A 21,143-nucleotide genomic window follows, 5' to 3' on the forward strand; every position below is an offset into this window, starting at 1 on the left:
AAAATTAAGTTGATAATTCATTTGTGATGCTACTTCAGCCTTCCCTGCCATGTTATTGTGAATTTAGCAAGTATTCTAGGTCATATGTAGCTGTACTAATCTCTTCGCAAATTATTACCAAAGCTCTGCAGTAAATGCAGCGGGCTTAACTGCAGTGAGCTTCACAGCATACCCTTCCTCCCTCCTCCCAACAAAACAAAGTCACAAATGCAGAAAGATTCCCACCTGTTTAAAAAGCACATGGTGGTGAGCTAGGCAAAGACAGGTGATTGAGGATTTAGCTTCATTTGCTCTCCTTACCCAGCAACTAGGTCCAGTGGCAAACACGATAGCCAGTATGGTACAGCAGGGCTGACGCGGGTGTCATATTCAGCTTGGCACTTTTGAAATGGTGTGCGTGCATCATAGGCTGCAGTGCCTGTGATGAGTCTTGGGCTTCATGGTTTACTGTGCGTGAGTTCATTTTAGTACAAAACATGCAGGGCAAATAATTCACTGTGCTGTAATACTCTCATAAAAACCCAGGGAATTCACTGAGGCTGCACAGCTGTTAAGCCAAGCAGAATTTAACCTATCGAGATGCTAGCAAAGGGCAGCACTGTCTGGTATTTATGTAATTGTTTTCTTGATCATGCCTGAATGAAAAGCAGTCTGGGAGCAGCAATATCACAGACCGTTTGGGGTGAGTTACGCTGTATTTTCCAGTTCAACGTTAACCAGATTTTTGGGCGCGGTCCTGCCCAAGGGCTGCTGAGACTCTGCAACCTCTGAGCTGAGTTGCAGGTGATGGCATTTCTGAGTGCCCTGCTGGTCAGCGGGGAAGGCAAACGCCACCACGCCATGGAAGGTAGCCAAGCTCGGGGAGGGTCCCGCAGCTAACCCTGGGTCATTGCACTCTGCACAGCTTTATAAGAGCCAGTTTAAACTCAGAAAGTGAGTTGTATCCTACACTCCACTGGAAACTGTTTGAAGGAGAAAACTAGGCATTCATTTCTGATAGGGTTACGCAAGGCAGAGCAGCCAGACTTGCGCTATTTCTGTACGCGTTGCTGTCTCACGTGATCTTATTGTGACTCTGGATATTTTTTTCCTCTTGCAGCCCCGCTCCTTGGGAGACTGGAGTATACAAGAATGTCCCTTATCAAAACAAGATGCAGAAAAACTATTTCCTATCATAGACTAAAGCTTGAAAACCCCAACTGTAGAATTTCAACCTGCAAATCCTTCAAAGTGTATTTTACACTGATCTTATTTGTGATGTGCGATTGACTAACAGATTAACAAATTCTCTGATTTTACAGGTGTTCCTCTCCTACCAATATAAAGCACACTTTCTCCTCTTTCCTCTCTTAACATTTCTGTCTGGGGTTGTAATCATTTTCTTCAGTTCAGCTAACCCCTCCTCTGACCTCTCCCTGCAGGTAACTTCAGGAGATGCTGCATTTCAGTGATCCCAACGTGCTGGATGAACAGAAACTGCAGCTGTGATAAAGTCTCCTTTATGGCTTTTCAAAGATGTCACATTTGGCACAAAAGTCCCTTAACCACAAGTTATCGGTAGCTGGGTGAGTATTCTGGCAAAGTGTTGCAATGAGCTTGTTCTTTCCCGATATTCTTCCAGCCACTGTCAAAGAGAAGATCCTAAGGTGGACTTCTCATACAGGGCTACCAAAGGCGTCGTCACCTTAGAAATAGCTTTACCTGTGAATCTGACGTGTATTGTAGCAGGTCTACAGAGGCCTATGCAAAATGATTTCAGACTGTCTGAATTTCAAAGACTGACACTATGTGGTTGACAACCACTCTTGCGGACCTTAGAGTTCTCCAAGAACATTTATGAGACAGCGAGGTGATAATAAAGGACACCAAATGAATTGGCAGCCAAATTAAGTAGCTGCATAAACCACAAGTTTTGAAAGAAAAGCTAGTGCAAAGCTGGTGCAGCAGTAATTAGAAAACTAGACAGGCTTAGGGAAATTAGAACTGAGAGTCTTTATCACATATGTCCTGGAAAAGTCTATGGGTTATACTGACACAAAAGGCTTGTGTTCTTAAAATTTCCACAGGTACAATTTTAAGCATATTGAAGATAAATTAAAGATATTTTAAAGGTTATTTTACATGTAAGAAAGGCATAGTACTTACTCTTCCTCATATATCTTTCTGCAAAAGAGAAGAAAACAAAACATATATTAGATTCCTCCTAAAAGGATTTATACAGATCAGGGGCCAGATTCTCAGATATACTTCAGTGACACAGAGCAGCCGTAACTGGCCAGTTAACTTAGGTTTATGGCTGCTATGTGTCAGCAGAACTGCACAAAACAGCCAGAGGGTACTGGTGAATCTGGCCCTATATCTTTTTGAAAGGACAGCCCCAAATGAGAAAGGATTGTCAGAAACCTGGCTTTGGCTATAAGACTCAGCCTTGTCCTAACACTGTTAGAGAAGGAATTTTGGGTCACTGTGCTAACAACGGTAAGTAACGTGAAGTCCTTAATACAAAAAGTAAAATTAAACGTCATTCCTACAGTTTACGTGCATTCCCATCTGCTCTCTTTAAACAGAAATGTATTTCTAAATGGGAAGGAATACATTTCAGCCTTTTAGGATATAGAATCAATGAAGCTGTTAATTTTTTTGTAGGCTACACATCAACTGAATCCTCTTCAGATTAGGATGATGTTGATACATATACTGAAAGCAGCAGGGACGTACAATTGTAGTTTGGAAACGCGCAAACATGCGCATAGAGTATTTTCCTTATGGTATGAATTCACTCAAATGCAAGGGAACCAAAATGTCGCTCCATCTCTGTGTCAGGCTTTCCTGACATCACATCGTCAGCCACTGCTTTTTGACTGCCTGCACTCTTATCTCCTTGCCCACCGGTGCCTAACTGAGCATCTGGAAGCTGGTGCTTTCATTGCTTCTGCACTGTCAGCACTTTGCATGCTTATGACGTCCCTCTGCCCCTGTAATAGTTGACCAAGCTACTTCAAGCTGAAAGCAGAGCAGGTAGTTGCCAGCATCCTTTCATTTTTACCAGCTGCATTTCTTTGGCTAAGCTAGCAAACAACATCCCCAGTTTGCATAATCGCTGCTGAAACACCACGGGACTCTACAGAATTTGGATTTGCACATGTCTCCAAGGCAGACACCTACATTTTGGGATGGAATTTCTCCTCTTCAGTCAACAGGAGGAATAGGAATCTCAGCATGGCTAATTAAATCTGATTTGTCTGTACAGATGTGCAGAGTGCCACTCTCAAATTGCTCCTGATATAGAAGTTGTTTTTCACATGGCAGATATTTCTCAGCTGAGGAACAGAAGCCCCTAGTGACGTTAGCCCATTTTAATTTTTAAAAAAAGGAACAATATTCTTTCCAAGGAAAAAATAATTATTTAAGAAGTAAACATTTTTCAAGAGTAGTCGTCACCAGCCCCTGCATTTATTGTGTCTCACAGTGGAAAACAACCTGTAACTTATTTGGTTAAAATGCTGCATAATTTTCTTCCTAGGGCAAGTATTCTCCAATCAGTAGTAACAGGTTTAGATCACCACAGCTCTGCATTTGGGTGTGCGCTTTCAGGTCTTAATATTTGAATTGGCCGCAATCTTTAGGCACTGGGAAAAAACACAACATAGTATACATGCATCAGTGCTTTTTTCGTTGGTTCCTGTTTAAAGGCTAATCAGGAAAGAACAAGACAAAACAAGGCTTCATTGTGAGGAAGGCTTTGTCACTTCCTGCTAGCAAAGGCTACAATGGCTCAGCACAAAATATCCTTTGTCTTCACAAATCCCAGCTGTGATGTTGGAACAGGAGCTCCTCTTCTGGCTCTGGAATTCAAGTGGCAGCATCCACCCTAGCATGTACGTAGACGCTATCTTTTATCTTTATTTCCTTCCATGTCCCCTTGCCTCAGCAGCAGGGATGAGAGAAGGACAGTAGCAGCTTCTCTTGATTAGCCGGAAGAGAATATTGTAGGCATCAGCAACTAAAACACCCCCTTAGGGGAGATACCTGGCCATCCGTTAGCCTGAAAGCCCGAGTTTGTATGAAAATCTATTTCTTTCAACTTCCAGGGTAGCTAAAGCCTAAGTACCCTGCACATATACTTGGTTATGTGTTTAATAACTGGACATGTTGCACAAAATAAGCCTTATTTTCAACACAACCTGTCTTCAAAGTGGACATTTCTCTTTTAATGTTATTAATATTTTCCTCCACCAAAAAAAATCACTTGGACATACTTCCCATCTCCTAAGTCTTAACACATCTCTGCAGACTGATCACCAACTGGGGTGTGGTTGAAATATCTGTTGCTGATGTCCGCCCCATTATTTGTGATAGCTTTACATCTCTCCTACCAGCATGCAGCATAGGCCTGGAGCTGGAGCTAGACCTCTGATCTGAAAGACCGTGGTGCATTCCCTCCCGACAGCTCCGTGCGACACTTTTGGGAAAGTGAGTGGGCAAGGGGATTTATGAGTGGGAAGAGAAGCACTCTCCATGGAGCGGATAAGTTGGTTCCTGCAACTGGCTGCAGGAGGAAGCCACGCTGGAGGAAAGATGGATCCGTTACTCTGCGGCATCCCCAATTCTCAACACATTTCCCCGAGGGGCTGGCACTGGAGGCGATGGCACAAAGCACCTTCCACTGGTGGGACCTGGCAACTTGCTCCAATGCTGATCGCTCTCAAATACCCCCATCATGAGGGGTCCAGCACCACACAGCTGCTCCAGATCCCTGGGGCCTTGCAACAGGGGCCCAGAAGCACCAGTGCGTGTGAAGAGCGCCGTTACAGGCTATTTTAATTCAAACAATGGAATTTATGAAGACGGGGGCAGCATGTCTCCTAGGAGCTGGGCAAGGTTTTCCCAATAGCCCATGATATGATGCAGCATTTTTTTTGCCAGTATGGGGCACTGAAGCTAAGGGAAAAGCAACCTTTCTTGTGCTATTTTTGGCCATCTTAGAGAGAAAGAAATCTAATCGTGGCCCGTGGCTTGTCATCTTTTCATGAAAGCGGCATAAGCCAGAGCTCCCAGCAAGCCTCATAAAACTCCGGATTTACAGGGGACCTTTCATCTACATCCATTTAAAATGTTCCCTGCCAGGCAACTGACTATGGACGGAAATCATCATTTGAAAAGATCTTACTTTAAGGACTGTACACAGTGACTTAAATGCTGCTTCAGTTCTTCATCCCTTTCATAGGATTCCAGCATGGTGTGTGCATCATCGTGGCGATAGCAGTAGATTTTATATGTGTCTTCTAGTGGGCCTTTAATCTGCAAGAACACTTCCCCTGTTGAGGAGAAAAACAAAGCGTGTCAAGCCAGACAACAGCATCTCAGAAGGAGTTTTATTATTCCACCACATTAGCCGTGAGCTAAAAAGGCTGGCTTCCACTTTACTTCCCTTAGAAACGATCTTGTATGTTTATGTGCATTATTTATTACATGTATTTCTCAGCTGCTCATCTTTGTGATAGCCAGGCACCATTATATCTGTGTTAATGCACAAAAATTCCCTCAGGAAAAGGCATGAAATCTCTACACCCCGCACCCCTTCATACACAACCTCCAAATTCACTGCCCCAGCTTAATGCCCCTTCAGTGGAAACCACACAGGAGAGCTTAACTGTTAAGGGGAGACCATTTTTGTGTCGTGGACTGGTAGGAGGGATGAATATAAGCCTGTTAATTTTCCTTTTGACTTTTTTTTCAAGTGAATATGAACTTAAATGGGTTATTACAGGAATAATGACTCCATCTCCCATTAGCCATTTCACTTTTATCTGTTTTGCAAAATCCTGAAATGGCAATTGTTATGGCCTAGAATAGAGATTTTTCTTCACATGACAGAGGAACAACCTTCACCCCTCCCCTAATTAAGTAAAACCACCATGGATTACAGCCATTTTTATATAGTATGTAGGTTTATATACAACTGAAAGGGGAGAACATTTCCATTTCCAGTCCTCTACACCACCATTTCCCCCCAAAGAACAGTTGGGAATTTTAGAGGCACTAAAGTAGTCCTGTACCCATTTCCCATTTAATGCTGGTGCCTAATTCTCTCAGCCTAAAACTCCTGTGTTGGTTTCTGTGTACGTAAGAAATATTGTCTGAGCGGAGAAGGCCTGCTTCATCTCTTCTGCTGAGATATTCACTCAGTTCTTACACCCTTATGTAGCAGCGCCCTGATCAGCATCCTTGGAAATGCATGTAATAAACAACAGCAACGGTGAAAACTCCCGCCTCGGACATTTACTGAAAATTGCATCTATGTGGCAACCAGGCCGATGTTTTATAAACATTTCTCTTGAGTTATAGCAATGATTATTGAAGTTAAAAGCCGAATACCACATTAATTGGAAGCTCTCTGTTCATTCACAGAGTGAGCGCCAAGCTGTCAGGCATCCTGCATGTTTCATCCTGACCGGAGTGGGCTGTTTCATAATACAATGCATTGAACTGCACCGTCTTGAAGTGAAAAATGATTCAGTTACCACAGTAACACAGCTCTGGATTTTTTCCCCTAGCAGCGAAGGTTAACTGGGCTGTCTAATGCATGTTGGTTTCAAGGTGCGAATAAGGGAACAACAATGACAGAGCTAAGACCACACTAACTCATTTTAGTTACTGTAAGGCCACAGTCAGAAAAGCACCAGCATCCTATAGTTAAATGCTCTTTAGCTGTCTGTCTTCTCCATCTTGTGCTTAATGCTAATGCCGATGGCTACCAACACACATTGCATCCTATGACTTTCCTATGAACTCTCTATACAGGCTTTTATTAGCCAACAGTGTAAGGGGAAACCTTAATACGCTTTCTCTTGATCCTGCTCCCTTGGTGCCTGATTCTCAGAGATGCTGAGCTCTCACAGTTTTCACTAACTTTAAGCAGAGCTCCAAGTGCTTATTACGACCCGTACTACGCTAAGCCCTCAAGTGAGGTTATGTTTTCAGTAGCAAAAATGCAAGCTATAGACTTACAGCTTGTTTCAGCATATACTAGGGGCTGGAAATTATCATTCTCTTCTCCAGAATGAAAGAGATGAGCAAGATCTGTTCACTGATGTATTGTGCCACAATGACAGATACTTTCATTGATGCTCAATGATGAGAAAAATTACATGCTGATTTCATGGATAGGGCCTTTTAAAAGCAGATGGATTTCTTAAGCCTAAAGCTCTTCTTGGTTCTGAGCCATATGGACCAAATCAGATGAGCTTTGGGCATATCACTGTGGGAGCTTGCTTTATGGGCCAAAACCACGTTGTATTTGGGCACAGGTTTAAAAATACTGAGTCTTTTGCACACTCTGACAGATCCAAATCTGCCTGATGCCTCTTCTTAAGTGTGGTGGTCATCAGTCTCAAAGAGAAAATCCTAGGAGGAAGGCTTGAGCGACAGAAACAGTTTCTCCCTGTGGCTTTCAGTGGTGCTTCCTGTGTGGACAGCGGTGGGAAAGGGAGGAAGAAAGGGTCTAATAGCTAAAGCCAGGGTTAGGTTACTAAGTCTTCATATTCCTCCATATACAGTATCCAGAACAGAGAGCAGAAAAAATACAGGAGAGAACTAGAAAGGGTATTTAACCTCAGCAGCATTTAGCATCAGAAGACCAAGCACCACAAAAGGTCCGTCTACATTAGCGTTTTAGCTCAGATTAGGAGAGAGCTTTTGAAGCCTGTCCCTCAGTAGCCCTCATCTCCCATGCCTTGGCTGTGTGGTGGAGCAGTCACAGACACACAAACTGGATCCCTCTGAGGATGGTAAGTACCAGAAGATGCACTCCGAGGGCACATCTTATGCAGTCCAACCATAAAGGGCATATCTCAATTTACAGGAACAGGCTACAGCCAATCTGAAGTAAGACCTCTTGACATGTGTAGTATGGATACCAGGTCCTTAGCACCAACTCTTTCACTCTACAAGTCTGCTCCTATTGGACATTACTACTTGTCAACGTGGACATAGCATAAGGTGTGGAGAACATAGACTAAAATAAGACATGAATACAAGCAACCACATCGTTTTGTTTCAAACCAGTGAATTAGCAGTTCTCCTCAACCTTACCATGACTGGGTGGCCTTCCAAAGTAAGATATTTCAATGCAAAATGTTTAAATACCATAAACATGATAGAATATGTTTGGTGTGTTAAACAGATTCTCAGCCTGCTTTTTCTATAGACTGGCTTTAACAACTTTTACACTGATTATGAAGATCCTGAAGACAAAATTATCACCTTGCTGTACTTTCAGAGGATGAAAAACTTACTAACTTACTGCTTACAGTGATGCAATTACTCTCCCTGCTTTTGTCTGAGCCTTTGGAAGAACATCTCACACCTCACTTGCCATCTTTTTCCCTGCCATAATTTAGCCAACTTTGTGATCTACAATACCGTACATTTTCATGGTTCTTCGTCTGATTCTGGAGAAATACACCCTAATAGATGGATGAAATTGTTTGTCTTTACTTCTGGATGTGGCAGGGAACTAAAAGGATGATTCTTTTGGCTGTGAGAAAGGCACTTCCTGCTAGAATAGAACATTGCTTATTAAGGGTATGACTCATCATGATGCACTTTTATTGAAATACCGCCAAACAACACAGTCGTATCAAACTACGTTAAGCTGTTGCCTTGGCAAACCAGATTGAGATGTGCTAGGATTAATACTTTTCCCAAGCCTCATATGCTTTAATGTCATGTTTTGTAGTTAAAACGGCAACCGATAATTTTTTACCCCATTATTTGCGAGAAGAGGGGTCCTTTCTATAACATGTTACCTGTGGTATGTGGTCAGTTTAGGGAAGAAAGAACGTCTCTGACCTCAATCACGGCCGGAAGTTTTTTAAACTAAACTGGCTGACTTTGCACTGAAGCAAATTAAGAATTCTCACCTGATCCCTTAAGGTGGATCACCTACTGCCTGTGTACTGAAGAAGCAGTTATGGGAGAGCTGATGAGTGGTAACTTCTTAAATCTCTCCAGCTGTGCCAGAATGTCACATGAATAGATCAAATCTTAACATTCATGGCCTGACCTGCAGAATGTGTGACTGTTGTGACAAATCCAGGGGCAATCCGTTTGCTGAAAATACCCATGATCCCTACAGACATTCCTGCACAGATTCCCACAAACTTCATGTCAATTACAGCTTTCTTGCCTTTACTGACCGTGTCCCTGTTAAGCTTTAACCATCTCTTACATGAATTGTATTGCCAGTAGATACATGTTTACAACGTTCAGTGGGGGTTGCGATGTGTTTATTATTCCAATCATTTTTAATTCTTTTCTTGAATGGTACAATTATGAGCATGCAATATAAGAGTTGGTGTAAGCGTGAGCAGAGTTAGGTAAGCAATATCAAACTAGATGAAAAGGGTATTATCAGTATGTGGCATAACTCAGTGCTGCAGTTTTTACTCATGCTAAACTCACTCTCTCCTTCCTTCCTTCCCCTCAACATCCAGATGGATGGAAAAAGAGCATCATGATCATACAAGTACAGTGGAGCAACTGGACAGGTTTCACATTTTTCCTGTGTCATTATGGACAGCTTGTAGCACGATAGCCTCTGGGAGTGGTACTAGTTAAGTCTGACGAGGGTATAGATCAGGAGAGTGTTATGTTTATTCTTTCACGTAGCTTTGTAGAACTCAAGAGGACAGTAAACATACCGATTATTTGCATGGGTGGTTCCACATCTGTCGTGGCTTCTTCCAACAATGACAGCAGTTTGGCTGATACTTGATGGACCAATTCAATGTTGCTAAACAAGCCATCCACGTCAAAGCGAGCAGTCTAATGGAATACAAATATTAAGCAACTAATGACGAAGGATAAAGAAGGACATTGTGTATTACAGACCTTCTCTTGCTATGCCCTGAGTGTTCAACACTCCAGGAAGCACTACTTCTGCAAAACCTCATATAAACATCCTCCTTGTGACTTCAAGGACACATACACAGTTTTCAGATTAGTATAATATGATTGACGCAGTTAACAAAGGGCATGTTATCAAGTGCTTTTAACCTTATTTTGAACTATTCCTAATCTGAAAGTGTTTACCTAGGAAGGAAATAAATATTATCATCTGAATAAACAAAAGATCCTTAGCTGGCTTTAAAATGTTTGTTTACTTTCCCACTGAGAAAAAGAATAGTTGACAGTGGGTTTGATTCCCTGATTAGCAGTTGCTAACAGAGGCTGCTACATAAGCTTAGACCTTGGCGCTTTGCTGCCAGCTAGCAGGTACAAAGACTTCTAGATGTTGGTACCATTTTAAGTTAGTTGTCCTATAAATCCAAAACCACAATCAAGATCATATAATTTCCACTGAAACAAACACATTTACAATTCTGGGTATTAATATAACCTAAAGAGCTTCCTACAGAGCCTGGGTATACAACATTGACTTCAGTGAACTGAATCAATTTACACCAACAGAAAATTTGGTTCGTGTCCCTGCTCATTTTACAGCAAGTAAAAAAATTCCAGGACACATACTTCTCATGCAGTAGTTATGTATTTCCTTGCACAGCAGGGCAATAGTTAATATTCGGGGACAACTAGAGATAGCCAGTGATAATGTGGTAATACTGAGAACAAAGGCAAGACTGATTTCGACATCCATATTGATACCTTCTGAACGTATCTCTCCATTAGAAATAGAATTGCTGACTTACATAGCAGCTTACCAGATGCCAGGAGGATCAAATCGCATGCTATTGTAACAGAATCAGAAATATACTTTCAGTACTAATGCAGTTAATTTCTTTGTAAGTATCATAGGGGCTAAAACATGTTTTATCCATTTGGAAATATGAAACAGATTCATTGCTAGGTCAATTTTCTAAATGCTATCCTTCTCTAAACACATTACAAACTTTCAATATGGTAGTTTATCCGAGAACTAGCCTTAAAATCATATAACATTCTTGAAAGCCTTTCAAAAATGCAGAGGTTATTAAATTAAGACAGTTATAATCTCTAAATTACTTTTCCTGTATACATCTAGCACAGGACTTCTGACCTTCACTCCAGCACAATGCCTACATAGTATTTGGAACTACGTTGTGCATGGACACTTACACATGTTAATACAGTGACAAAGGACAGAATCAAAACGTATGTTTTCAGTTGGCTGGAAAAGAGCAAAGGCATACAGCACGCTTGTAAAAAATCTCAGTGAGTTCAGCCAGGGAATACTCTTGCTCAGTGCTGGCCAGGCTGGGGAGGGAGTCGAGTGGAGACTACTTCTAAGCGGATGAACGAGTGAGGAGAAAGAAGAAGTCAAGTTATGCCAGCAGATGCCAGCTCTTCTGAAAGCAGGTTGGAATAAACTCTGACAAAGTTTTAAGAAGGAAAAAAGGTCCTGCAGGAGCTTAAACAGCACAGGCTTCAGCTGGCCACAGCATTTCATGAAGAGACAGTGCCAATGTCATCTAAAGACACTTTGGCCCCCACACGTGTATTTTGTCACCAATTTCATAAGAAACCCTACATACAGAATACTTGGTTTAAGGTCTGTTTAAAATTATTTTTATTCTATATTAGCTTTGTTCTGTGAACACTATGTTGCAGGCCCTGCAAATACGAATTTGTTGTTGTTCTCTGGACAACCTCTTCTATTCCCAGCTTTTGGCTGCACAATTTTTCTACAAATTGAAATACTGTTGAGGAAAAGGTGCTCTTTGAAGTCTCAGCTGAAAAAGAAAATGGGTATCATTGGCCTAATAAGATCTTTTGCCTGAAAGATAGTTTATGAGCCTTCCTTCTTAAATGTACCTTTTCTGTGTAGAATGCAAATTTCTGAAGTGCTCACTGGGCTGTCAGGCATGGTATTTCTCCATCATAGCTGTCTGAAAGGCCGGATAAAGTTATCTTTATGACTGAATTTAACCTTGATGGGGAGGTTCATGCCATGCCAGGTTGTTATCATGGAAAATACTTGGGTTTACTGGTTTTTACTGCTTTGGAGGCACCAGTAAAGGTCTGCCAGGGCATGTACCAGGGGTTATACTAGAGCAGTACGGAGAGGTGGAAGCTGCTATTGCAGCCTACGAGCAGGGATATGGCATCGAAGCTGCCCTCTGGGTAAGTACCTTGATGCAGGCTTTATGCAAGTGCAGCGCAAAGGTCAGGAGCGTATCTGACTTCCCGCTCTCCTTTCTAGAGCCCTGGCACGTCACTTTCCAGAAGGCTAGCTCCGGACCTGCTCCCGGCACCGTGTCACTCTCGCGCTGACACTTGTGCTTGCATTAAGATTATCTGCAAGCAGAACGTGGGTGAGTTGAGACCTTGACGTCACCGCCTCGTCCTCCGCCCCCAGCACTCACCTGCTTGTTTCTCAGGGGCTGAATCACTTCCTTGATGCAGAGATCCAGGTCGCTGATATAGTCTTTCTCCGTCTGCATGAGTTCTGCAATGATTTTCACCCTCTTGGCCATCATGCGTCTGCTAACTTGTCCTTCGTCCTCCTGTGGCGAAGTGGCAGGGGATGAGGACCCCACCTGCGGGGCCATTTTTTCTGTTTAAAAGAGGGAGAATAGTGAGGAGCATCGTAATCCCGCGTGCTGGCCCAGCTTGCCCTGCGCAACCGTGGGGGAACGCAACCAGTGCCTGTTAGAAACTCCAAATCGCCATGGGGAGCAGGAAAAGAAGCATAAGAAATGGCAATCCCAGATCAGACCGAGTGTCGTCCCGTTTCCCTCCTCTAAAAGCAGACATGGGTTTGGCGAAGGAAACCATCCGTTTGGCAGTAAGGGGATAACCCATCACCAGCTCCCCCAGCTTTGATGTTATGTATGTGGGCAGAAATTTTCCATGGAGCACAAGCGTCTGATCCTTGTCACACTGAAATTCAAGGATAGCTGATGCCCTTCTACTCCTTTGAAAACACAGTCTCAGTCTGACATTTATTATGATTTGGAGGATGGGAGAAAACATGTTCCTGTGGGAGAAAAAGGCTGTGTTTACCATAAATAAGCTTCACTGGAATAACCTTTGCTCTGTACAATGTAATGTTGAGTCTATTCACGGGAGGCTGAGGGCTGTAGGTACTGGAAGACAAACTTTCAAATGAAGACAATGTTACTAACAATGACGATGAAACCTGTAATTCTGCTTAAAAAGTATTATTTGAAAGAGGCAAAGGAATTACAGGAGAACATGGGAAAACCTTTAATGATTAGTGACAAACATTTCTTGGAACAACAGAGGTCATTGGGATCAGGACATTCTTAACTATTTTTCCATACTTAAGACCTAGAATATCTGATTTGTTCCAAATACAGGGAAATGCAAGCAAGCCTTCTGCAGATAGGTAATTTATGTATGCTACAGGACCTGCACACAACCTACTTATCTGTAATGATGGTCTTCCCTTTTGCTGGTTCGTAAGCCAGCCTGCAGACATCCATGTCAGCTGTACAAAGGGCACCGAATTTTATCTGTGCACACTGACAATCTGTATTTTTCATTAGGAAGAACACACACAAAAACACCAAGTGGAAGATTTCAGAGGCTATTCTGGTGTTTTTCTGCTAGCCACAAGATGGTGCAGAGCACCAACAAAGATGGACATATCATTACCGTACTCATCTCTGCATTACCCAAGTCGTGCTTTGACAGCACTGGCCCAGCTTTGACAGCAATAGCCCAGCGGCAAAGGACAGGAATCTCTGCTGAGGATCAGACTGCTACGCCTTCGTGTCAACTTCTTGTAGGGAGCGTACTGTATAATGAGGCAATAGCAAGAAGCATCTGATGCTTTGCTCTCTGATAGCCAATACTGAATATATTGCAGTTGTTTGAATTGATTGTCAAGGGTGAGGTCATGAGCGCTCAAGTGAGCGTCAAACAGCGTGCAGCTCACCAGTACGACACCGGCCAAGGCTGTAGATGATAACCTGGAGCTGGGCTTGTGGGAAAACCAAGCAGCTTTCAGGAGAGAGTGCTTTGAGCCGACTTCCGCTGTTATAAATCCAATGTATCGTCATCCCCAACCCCTTCTACAATTATGCTGATCACTGATATTCAGAAAGGACAGTTTTGTTATTAATCCTTCTCCCATAAGGTTTTCTAGTGAGACTGATGTGACCACAGTTATTGTTTTAAATAGCTGCTTTTGGGACTGCACCTCTGCCTCTGTACTGATAGTTTTAAACAGTGAGGACAAGGAAGGAACCCAAACAAACCGGGGAAGGGGGGCTGTTTTTTCAGACTTTTTTGTATTTAGAGATACTTTTTACCTTTGAGTTTTTAGCCTTGAAGTCTGTGTATAACACAAGCATGAACATTTTGTCCTCAAGTTTGTACGCGGACAATAAAATGGAAACATGATCAGGATGTCTCCCCTCCGCAAGGCTTGGGCTATCGAAAGAATTTTAAGCTGAATCTTGCCCTAGTGAGTCCATGCTGGTGCAAGTGCACAGACTGCACAGGAGCTCGCACTGCTGCAGAGCTCATCCACCAAAGGTGCTGTGTGCTGGAAGAAACAGACTCTGACCTTACTTTAGTGAGGAGGAGAGCAAAATTGGTACCAGTATCCCTCCACAGCTCCCTCTGAGCAATTTTCTGCTAGGGTTGCAGAATGAGAGCACCTTGCCTGCTGCTTACTTGCTAAAATGGCAGGTACTTTTTCCTCTAAAAACTTACAGTATGTAACCACACTTACAAATTCACAAGGAACCACATGGACAATCCATTTACATTCCAGTTCTGCACCGAAATCAGCATTTTTGTTGAGATCGGGTGTGAAAATGTTTGCACATGTGTGACTGTATGCGAGAGTTCAGGGCGACTTCTGAGAAAGTGCAGAGAGGACCAGGTGTCTGGAAGATCTCAGAAGCGTCATTTCGTCTCAGATGCAGCACTGTTACGGTATCAGATGGAATTTGAAGCTAAACACAAGATGCTGTGCAAAAGAACTTTCTAATCTTTTATACTGGTGGCAGGGGAGGGCATTATATGAGCAAAATAAAGCCACTGTATCCCACTTCAGGCTTGAAGTTGCAATCCCTCGAGAGGCTGTTCTTTCAGTTTATGTCATTAGATGGCCCTGATCAAATTTGATTCTTGAATTATGTCAGGGCTCATCTATTATCCTTATTGCATGATAGATAATAATGCCAGGAAAGAAAAACTATTCTCAACAGGAAGAAATAACCGTGAGAAATATCAGGAAGATGCTGTTTCCTTATAGAAAACATGTTTTTTAATAAATGTATCCTTTTGTTAAAAGTAATATAATTTTCCATTTTCACTCAATACGTTCACTTTCTCATTTCAGGCATGTCTGTCTCTATAGAATGCAACAGCAAGATCCTGAAGTGATGATTACAGCCAAAACCTGTGATTTCATGTTCAGCTGATTGCTTTTGACCAGTTTGAGGACATTAGTAGCTTGCTGAAATCCTTGTGGAGTAAGTGAAAGTTTAATGAATGCACAAACAGCAAGTGCATATCTGGAATATAAGCAGACTCATTTCTACCTGGTAATGTGTACCAGCCCCGGAATGGTTCGAGAGAGAGGATTAGCAGGAAGAGACATTGCTGAGGATTAACTGTTACAGTAAGAATTTGGCTCGTTCGTCCTCAGAGATGCCAGGTTTAGAAAAAAGAAAAAACTGTCTGTTGAATGGTTTATTAGACAGCTATGTCTTAAGACCAGTTTACAAAAAAGTAATTGGTACTTTTAGTAGGCATAAAAATTTAAAGTAGAAGGTAGTGTTTGCAATTGTTGCTTTGCTATGTCAGTTACCTGCAGGAGTCGCCTTTCTGGAAGACTTTGCTTTGGAGAGGAAGGCGATGACTTTGGTTTTCCAGCTGTGTACACGGCTCTAGTTGCACGAAACAAGAGGTTCACTATGTGATGACATGGACAAAGCAGCCACGCATCTTACAAAAACAGTTTCTTGCAAGTGTGAAGTCTAAAAATATCCCCCATACGGAGACATCCAGCAATGTAGTGAGAGCATGGAGGAACAGAGCCTGCAATGTGCAAATGCAGCAGCTCTCTTTGAGGCCCAGAGGATGTATTGGGGGCAATACCTCCCACAGCAAGCGACCAGAGGAGCAGCCAGAGCAGGTTTGCAAGATCTATGCATGCAAATTTCCCTGGCTTTCCCACCTAGAGAGTGAGCAGCTCCTAGAGGTCTGCTCTATCCCTCCTTCCTCCCAGGTAAGGTGCTCAGGTTGGATATTACGTTTGCTCTTGGGGACGGGACCCAGGCTTCTCCCCATCTAATGCTTTCCATCTAGAAGTGAAGGTACTGGCACAGAATATAGCAACAAATACAGTGATGTCGGTGCATGGAGTGAGTAACAGGCCTTTTCATTACTTAGGCAGCACTTGGAGGACACCAAAGAAACACAAGTTCTGCACTCGTGCTGTGCAAATGCAGGGATTTTGCCTGGCACAAGGGAGCAGTGAAGGCGTAAGTTATCAAGGTATAACAAACAAATTACAGCATTACTGTGTTTTCACGTGTGAAACCTGAGTCTCACATCACCCTAGATAAAATTATTCCTCTGTGAAAGCAAGTCCTCAGATAGCCTGTACCCTCAGATAACCTAGCGATTACACACAGGAATGTACACCAGCTTTTATCAGCTGGATTTGGGAATGAAACGCAGGCAGCCAAGTTTAGAGACTGCTGCTGTGGCAGCTTTCCTCTCCCTCCTTGTATCTCCCCTTACACCGCGGCCCCGGCTCTGCCCCTTACACCCCTGCTTCCACTGCGGGTGCTGGGAAGGCTGCGGGACACTGGGATCCTTGGAAGTGAGAGAGCCTGAAATGGGACAAGTGGGAAAGGATGGAGTGTCCCACCGCATGTGGGAGAAGTACATCACATGAGCTAACACACAAGGAGTTTTACTCCAGATTCCCCTCCCCTTGTGAGGGACCACTTCATAGGGGTGTCATTATAGTTTTGCACCAGAGTTATTACAGTGCAACAATATGGTGCAAACATGGTGCGAATTAGATCCGCTGAACTCCAAGTTGGGCATTGAAATACAAAAGGATTGGAAGAGGGTTGTGGAAAACACCTATTTTTCTTTTACTTACAGATGCATATAACAGCAGCGTTGTTCAGGAGCGGGTTTGTTGTACATGGGCTGCACGTTACACATGCAAAAAGCCCCTTTTCTGAACACAAGAGGAGAACACCACACAACCAGGATGACCTTGCACAAGTCTATCTGGGCAACAGGTTTGCTCATAAAATCTGCATCAGAGACTTCCTTGCAATTAGGTCATTCAATCTTTGATCATTTTTCTGTTCCATAAGGTACAGAAAATATTTACATTCAACACGCAAGTTCTTTCTTCAATTCCTTGACAGCAGACCGCTTTAATTATATGTGTGCTGACAGGACTACTGAGAGATCCCATGTGACCGCAGTGGAAGGGAAAAAAGCTTATCATCAGGTGACAGAAGAATGCCCTTATTGTTAGCGCCAATACTTACAAATAAACCTTTCCAGTGTGTCATCTACTGGTATAAATATACCACTCCTGTGGCATTGAGCTAGTATGTTAATAAAGTAAGAACCGAGGAAGGGCTGCATCTGAAACGCTTCCCCTGGGACACATGCGCCTCAAGATTTGGGACGGATTAGCTGTACAAACTGTGAACTGTGTGACACACAATGCAAAGTATCCCCATTAAGAAAACGTTTGCTAATATGCTCAAAAAAGGATCCGTAAACCTCCTTGGATCCTAGTCTTTACTCCCTTACCTTGGTTGCTGTTACTAGTTATGCTGCAGTAGCTCCTAAGAGTCGTAAGCCACACGGCGGGACTTGATTGTGCTAAGTGCTGTGCAAACACAGCAGCACAAAATGGATTCTGCTCTGAAAAGATGAGCTTGCTTCCCAGCCTGGCTGCCACTGCAGTAAGTTCAAGGAATAACTCCAGCTTTATTGTAGTGCAAGTTAACAGAATTAGATCCTCCGAGCTTAAATTTGCACGGGAGAAAATAAAAGTATTTGTAGATTGTGATTTCTCATCACAGGGCATAGGGGGCTATTTTCATCAAGCCACCTCCTGCACCTCAGGAAATAATCTGGACTTTTACTCCTTACTGTACTTCAGCAAACCAGCCGCTCCAAAGATCAATGCATTTTGCAGTGAAATAGGATATTATCTGCATTGTAGTCCATAGAAAGTTAATCAGTAAGTGTAGCGCAAAGCAAATAAGGAACTGGGGAGCGGCGCAGGAGGATCTTTACTCCTGGCTGGAGGTGCCGAGAAGCTGTGTGCGTGGGCAGCCCGCCCAGGAAGAAGCGGTGTGCTGAGCAGGCGGGGAGTAGGATGGGAGGGAGGAAGGTGCCCTGTTTGGGATGGAGTGAAGGGGGATGAGGTGCCTCTGACTGGGCTTTTGTATACCAAGGGGTAGCAGCTTCCCAGCAATTTGTATAATTTCGCAGGTTTCTGCGTCCTTTCTGGTGTTGGTTATTTCTCATAACTACATCAGACACAGGCAAAACTTGAAATTTGGGGTTCAAACACGAGCTCCGAGGCAATATACTGTGGTAGCTGTGTGATTTGAATCACAAGTTATCTATCTATTACAGGTATGTCACTGATGTATTTTAAATTGAAGAATTTGCAAGTCATTTAACAGTGCAGTTGACCCATTCACAGCTAAAGTTATAAGTGAGTTAATATGTAATAGATTGTAAGACAAGGAGTATTTTCAAAGCATGTATTGTCTCGCTGAACACTGCAAATGTGATCTCTGATTCCTTCTGGAAACCCACCATTTTCTAGAGCTCATTTTTCACACCAAGCACAAGTTCGGTATATGATTATTAACAAAAACCAACAATCTGTCCAAAGCTAACAGACAATGAACTATGTTTTAATTTCCTTTTCATGTCTGCCCTTTTTGGTTGATAGCATCCATCCCCATGATACATTGTATCTTGATCTGCCCTGATCTTGCAAACATTTATGTGCCAATAACTACATCAAGCAAACTCCTCTTACCAAAATACATAGTTACTCACGGAATGGTAGCTTTAGATTAATTCAAAGACTGATCCCAACATTAATGCAATAGATACGAATATAGTTACTTTTACAGCTGCTGCTGATGGATTTTCACTGTAGAAAAGAGACCGACTCCTACCAGCTAAACAGCTACGGATAATACATTTGAAAACAGAGCTGCTAAATGTCATGTTGTGCCATTGCTTAAGGATAGTAGCAAGTTCTTCATTCCTCTTGGAAGGACATATGTGCAGGATTTTCTAGTGAACGTAGAGCAGAGCACTGCATCGAAATATCACAGGAGCTGTGTCTTAGCTCTTATAATGATACTATTTCTGCATCCACCACAAATGCTAGTGAATTTATCTTCCTTAACCCCGTTCTTCCCTCTTTAGAAAAGTCCAGTTGATGGGGAACTATGGAAGAAAAATATATATACGGCTTGATCAAGGTATTTCTGGACTTATCCAAGAATGCAACTACAACCTGAATTCTGGATGACTGCATGGTTGTATCACGAACCTGACATTTGATAGCAATCGCCTTATTTTCCCGTATCTAAAATGGGGCTGTAGGCATTTGGTTATCTCACAGGATGAGTTGAAATAGATGCACTAATGCTTACCAAGCTCTTTGAGAATATAATGGTTACTTTGCATCTTGTTCCCTTTTCAAAAAGAGTAAAGTCAGGAGGTGTTGCATGGCCATTCACACCAGATAAGGTATCGAATAGATGTGTCTAGTATAATAATTAGCAATTTCTTTGTGGTTTTAATGAATCCTTAATTTTAAAGTGAAAAACACTTGCAGAGGTTTGCACCTCTGACAATGCTATTGTGCTCATGTTTGCAGACTTACAGAGCAAACCGTCTTGATTACCTTGGAGATCTGGGTGGTAGGCTCCCTTTCTCACATTTTATAGAAAATATTTTGGATTCTGTATGAAACAGCAAGACTTAAGAGAAATCTAAGGGCAGAAACTGAATGCTCAGGAGTTTTTATGCCTGACTGCTTGCTTACTTGTTTTGGGGCTTGGTTTGTTTGTTTATAGGCTTTTATTTGGGGACCTATATTTCTAGCACACTGAGCTGCACTTTGAGCATATACTTCAGAGCTGCTGGAAATGGCTGGGGGGGCAACAGCCTGGTTTCTATATCAGGGAACGATATAAAGCACGCAGGGGACTGGAAGGGCCCCCGAGAGATGTCTCGCCTGTGCCTTACCTTGCGCGAATGTGCTGCAACACTGACATAGGCAATGTGGTGTAAAGACAGCTTGGTCCCCGTGTTCTGCCTAGACTGCCTGCCACTAGCAGAGATGGGGGTCCTGCAGCCTCTGACTCTTGGCTTCCCAGCCCCGCTCACGGGGGAATCCCTTCTGCAGGGTTTGCTCCTGTCTTACACATCTTTGTCCATGCTAATACCAACCACAGTTCTGCAGACTGTCTGTTAGAAAACATATTAACAGGGGACTACAGAAGGGAGAGGCAACTAAACACAGAGCTTTTCTTCCAATTCATATGGGAAGCAAGTGCAAATTATTACCATTTGTATCTTTTTGCAAAGCATTTACCATTCTAGGGTGATCAGAGAGTCCCGACCTGGTGATACACAACAGACCATTTATGTCACCAACAGATCTGTTGGGTTTTCTTACCAAGAACAGAGAACTCAAAAGCTTTGTGCCACCAAAACCACTTGCCTCACCTTGGAGTAAGCTGCTTCACATCCAAGCACTAGTGAGAAAAATGAAGAACATAAAGGCATACGATCATAGCACATCATCAGCACTGGCAGGTAACACATTAGGTCTGGGATCTGTGATCATTGTCAGATCCAGGCACATCTAGCTCACCAAAATTTGATCCAGATCAGGCCTTGGCACACAACCATTTCTTTCTCTTGAGAGAGAATAAGAGAAAAGTAAATACACTTCATAGGAATTTCTACCGACTTCGTATTTCCCTCTGAGGGCAGGCAACTTCTAATCCAATATAAAGCCTGTGGGTACCTTGTTAACCCATCACCATTTTTTTTGAACAAACGTGAGCAAGCAGAGTGAGCCAATACCACACCGGTGCTTTGCAATAGGCGGCCGCGGCAGTCTCAGCTGGTGG

At 42.8% G+C, this 21,143-nt stretch overlaps 1 protein-coding gene across 1 annotated transcript in view; it reads right to left on the reverse strand.

Moving 5' to 3' along the window:
* Positions 1 to 21,143, reverse strand: part of ARHGEF38 (Rho guanine nucleotide exchange factor (GEF) 38) — a 36,319-nt gene that overhangs the window by 13,564 nt on the left and 1,612 nt on the right. Inside the window, exons 2-5 of the mRNA XM_009575130.1 lie at positions 12,366 to 12,556; positions 9,705 to 9,828; positions 5,171 to 5,318; positions 2,146 to 2,163 (exon numbers count right to left, since the gene is read on the reverse strand). Coding sequence (XP_009573425.1) covers positions 2,146 to 2,163; positions 5,171 to 5,318; positions 9,705 to 9,828; positions 12,366 to 12,556 — 481 coding nt within the window. The remainder of the gene's footprint in view (positions 1 to 2,145; positions 2,164 to 5,170; positions 5,319 to 9,704; positions 9,829 to 12,365; positions 12,557 to 21,143) is intronic.

Source organism: Fulmarus glacialis, unplaced genomic scaffold (assembly GCF_000690835.1).
Source record: "Fulmarus glacialis isolate BGI_N327 unplaced genomic scaffold, ASM69083v1 scaffold3443, whole genome shotgun sequence".
Taxonomy (NCBI): Eukaryota; Metazoa; Chordata; class Aves; order Procellariiformes; family Procellariidae; genus Fulmarus; species Fulmarus glacialis.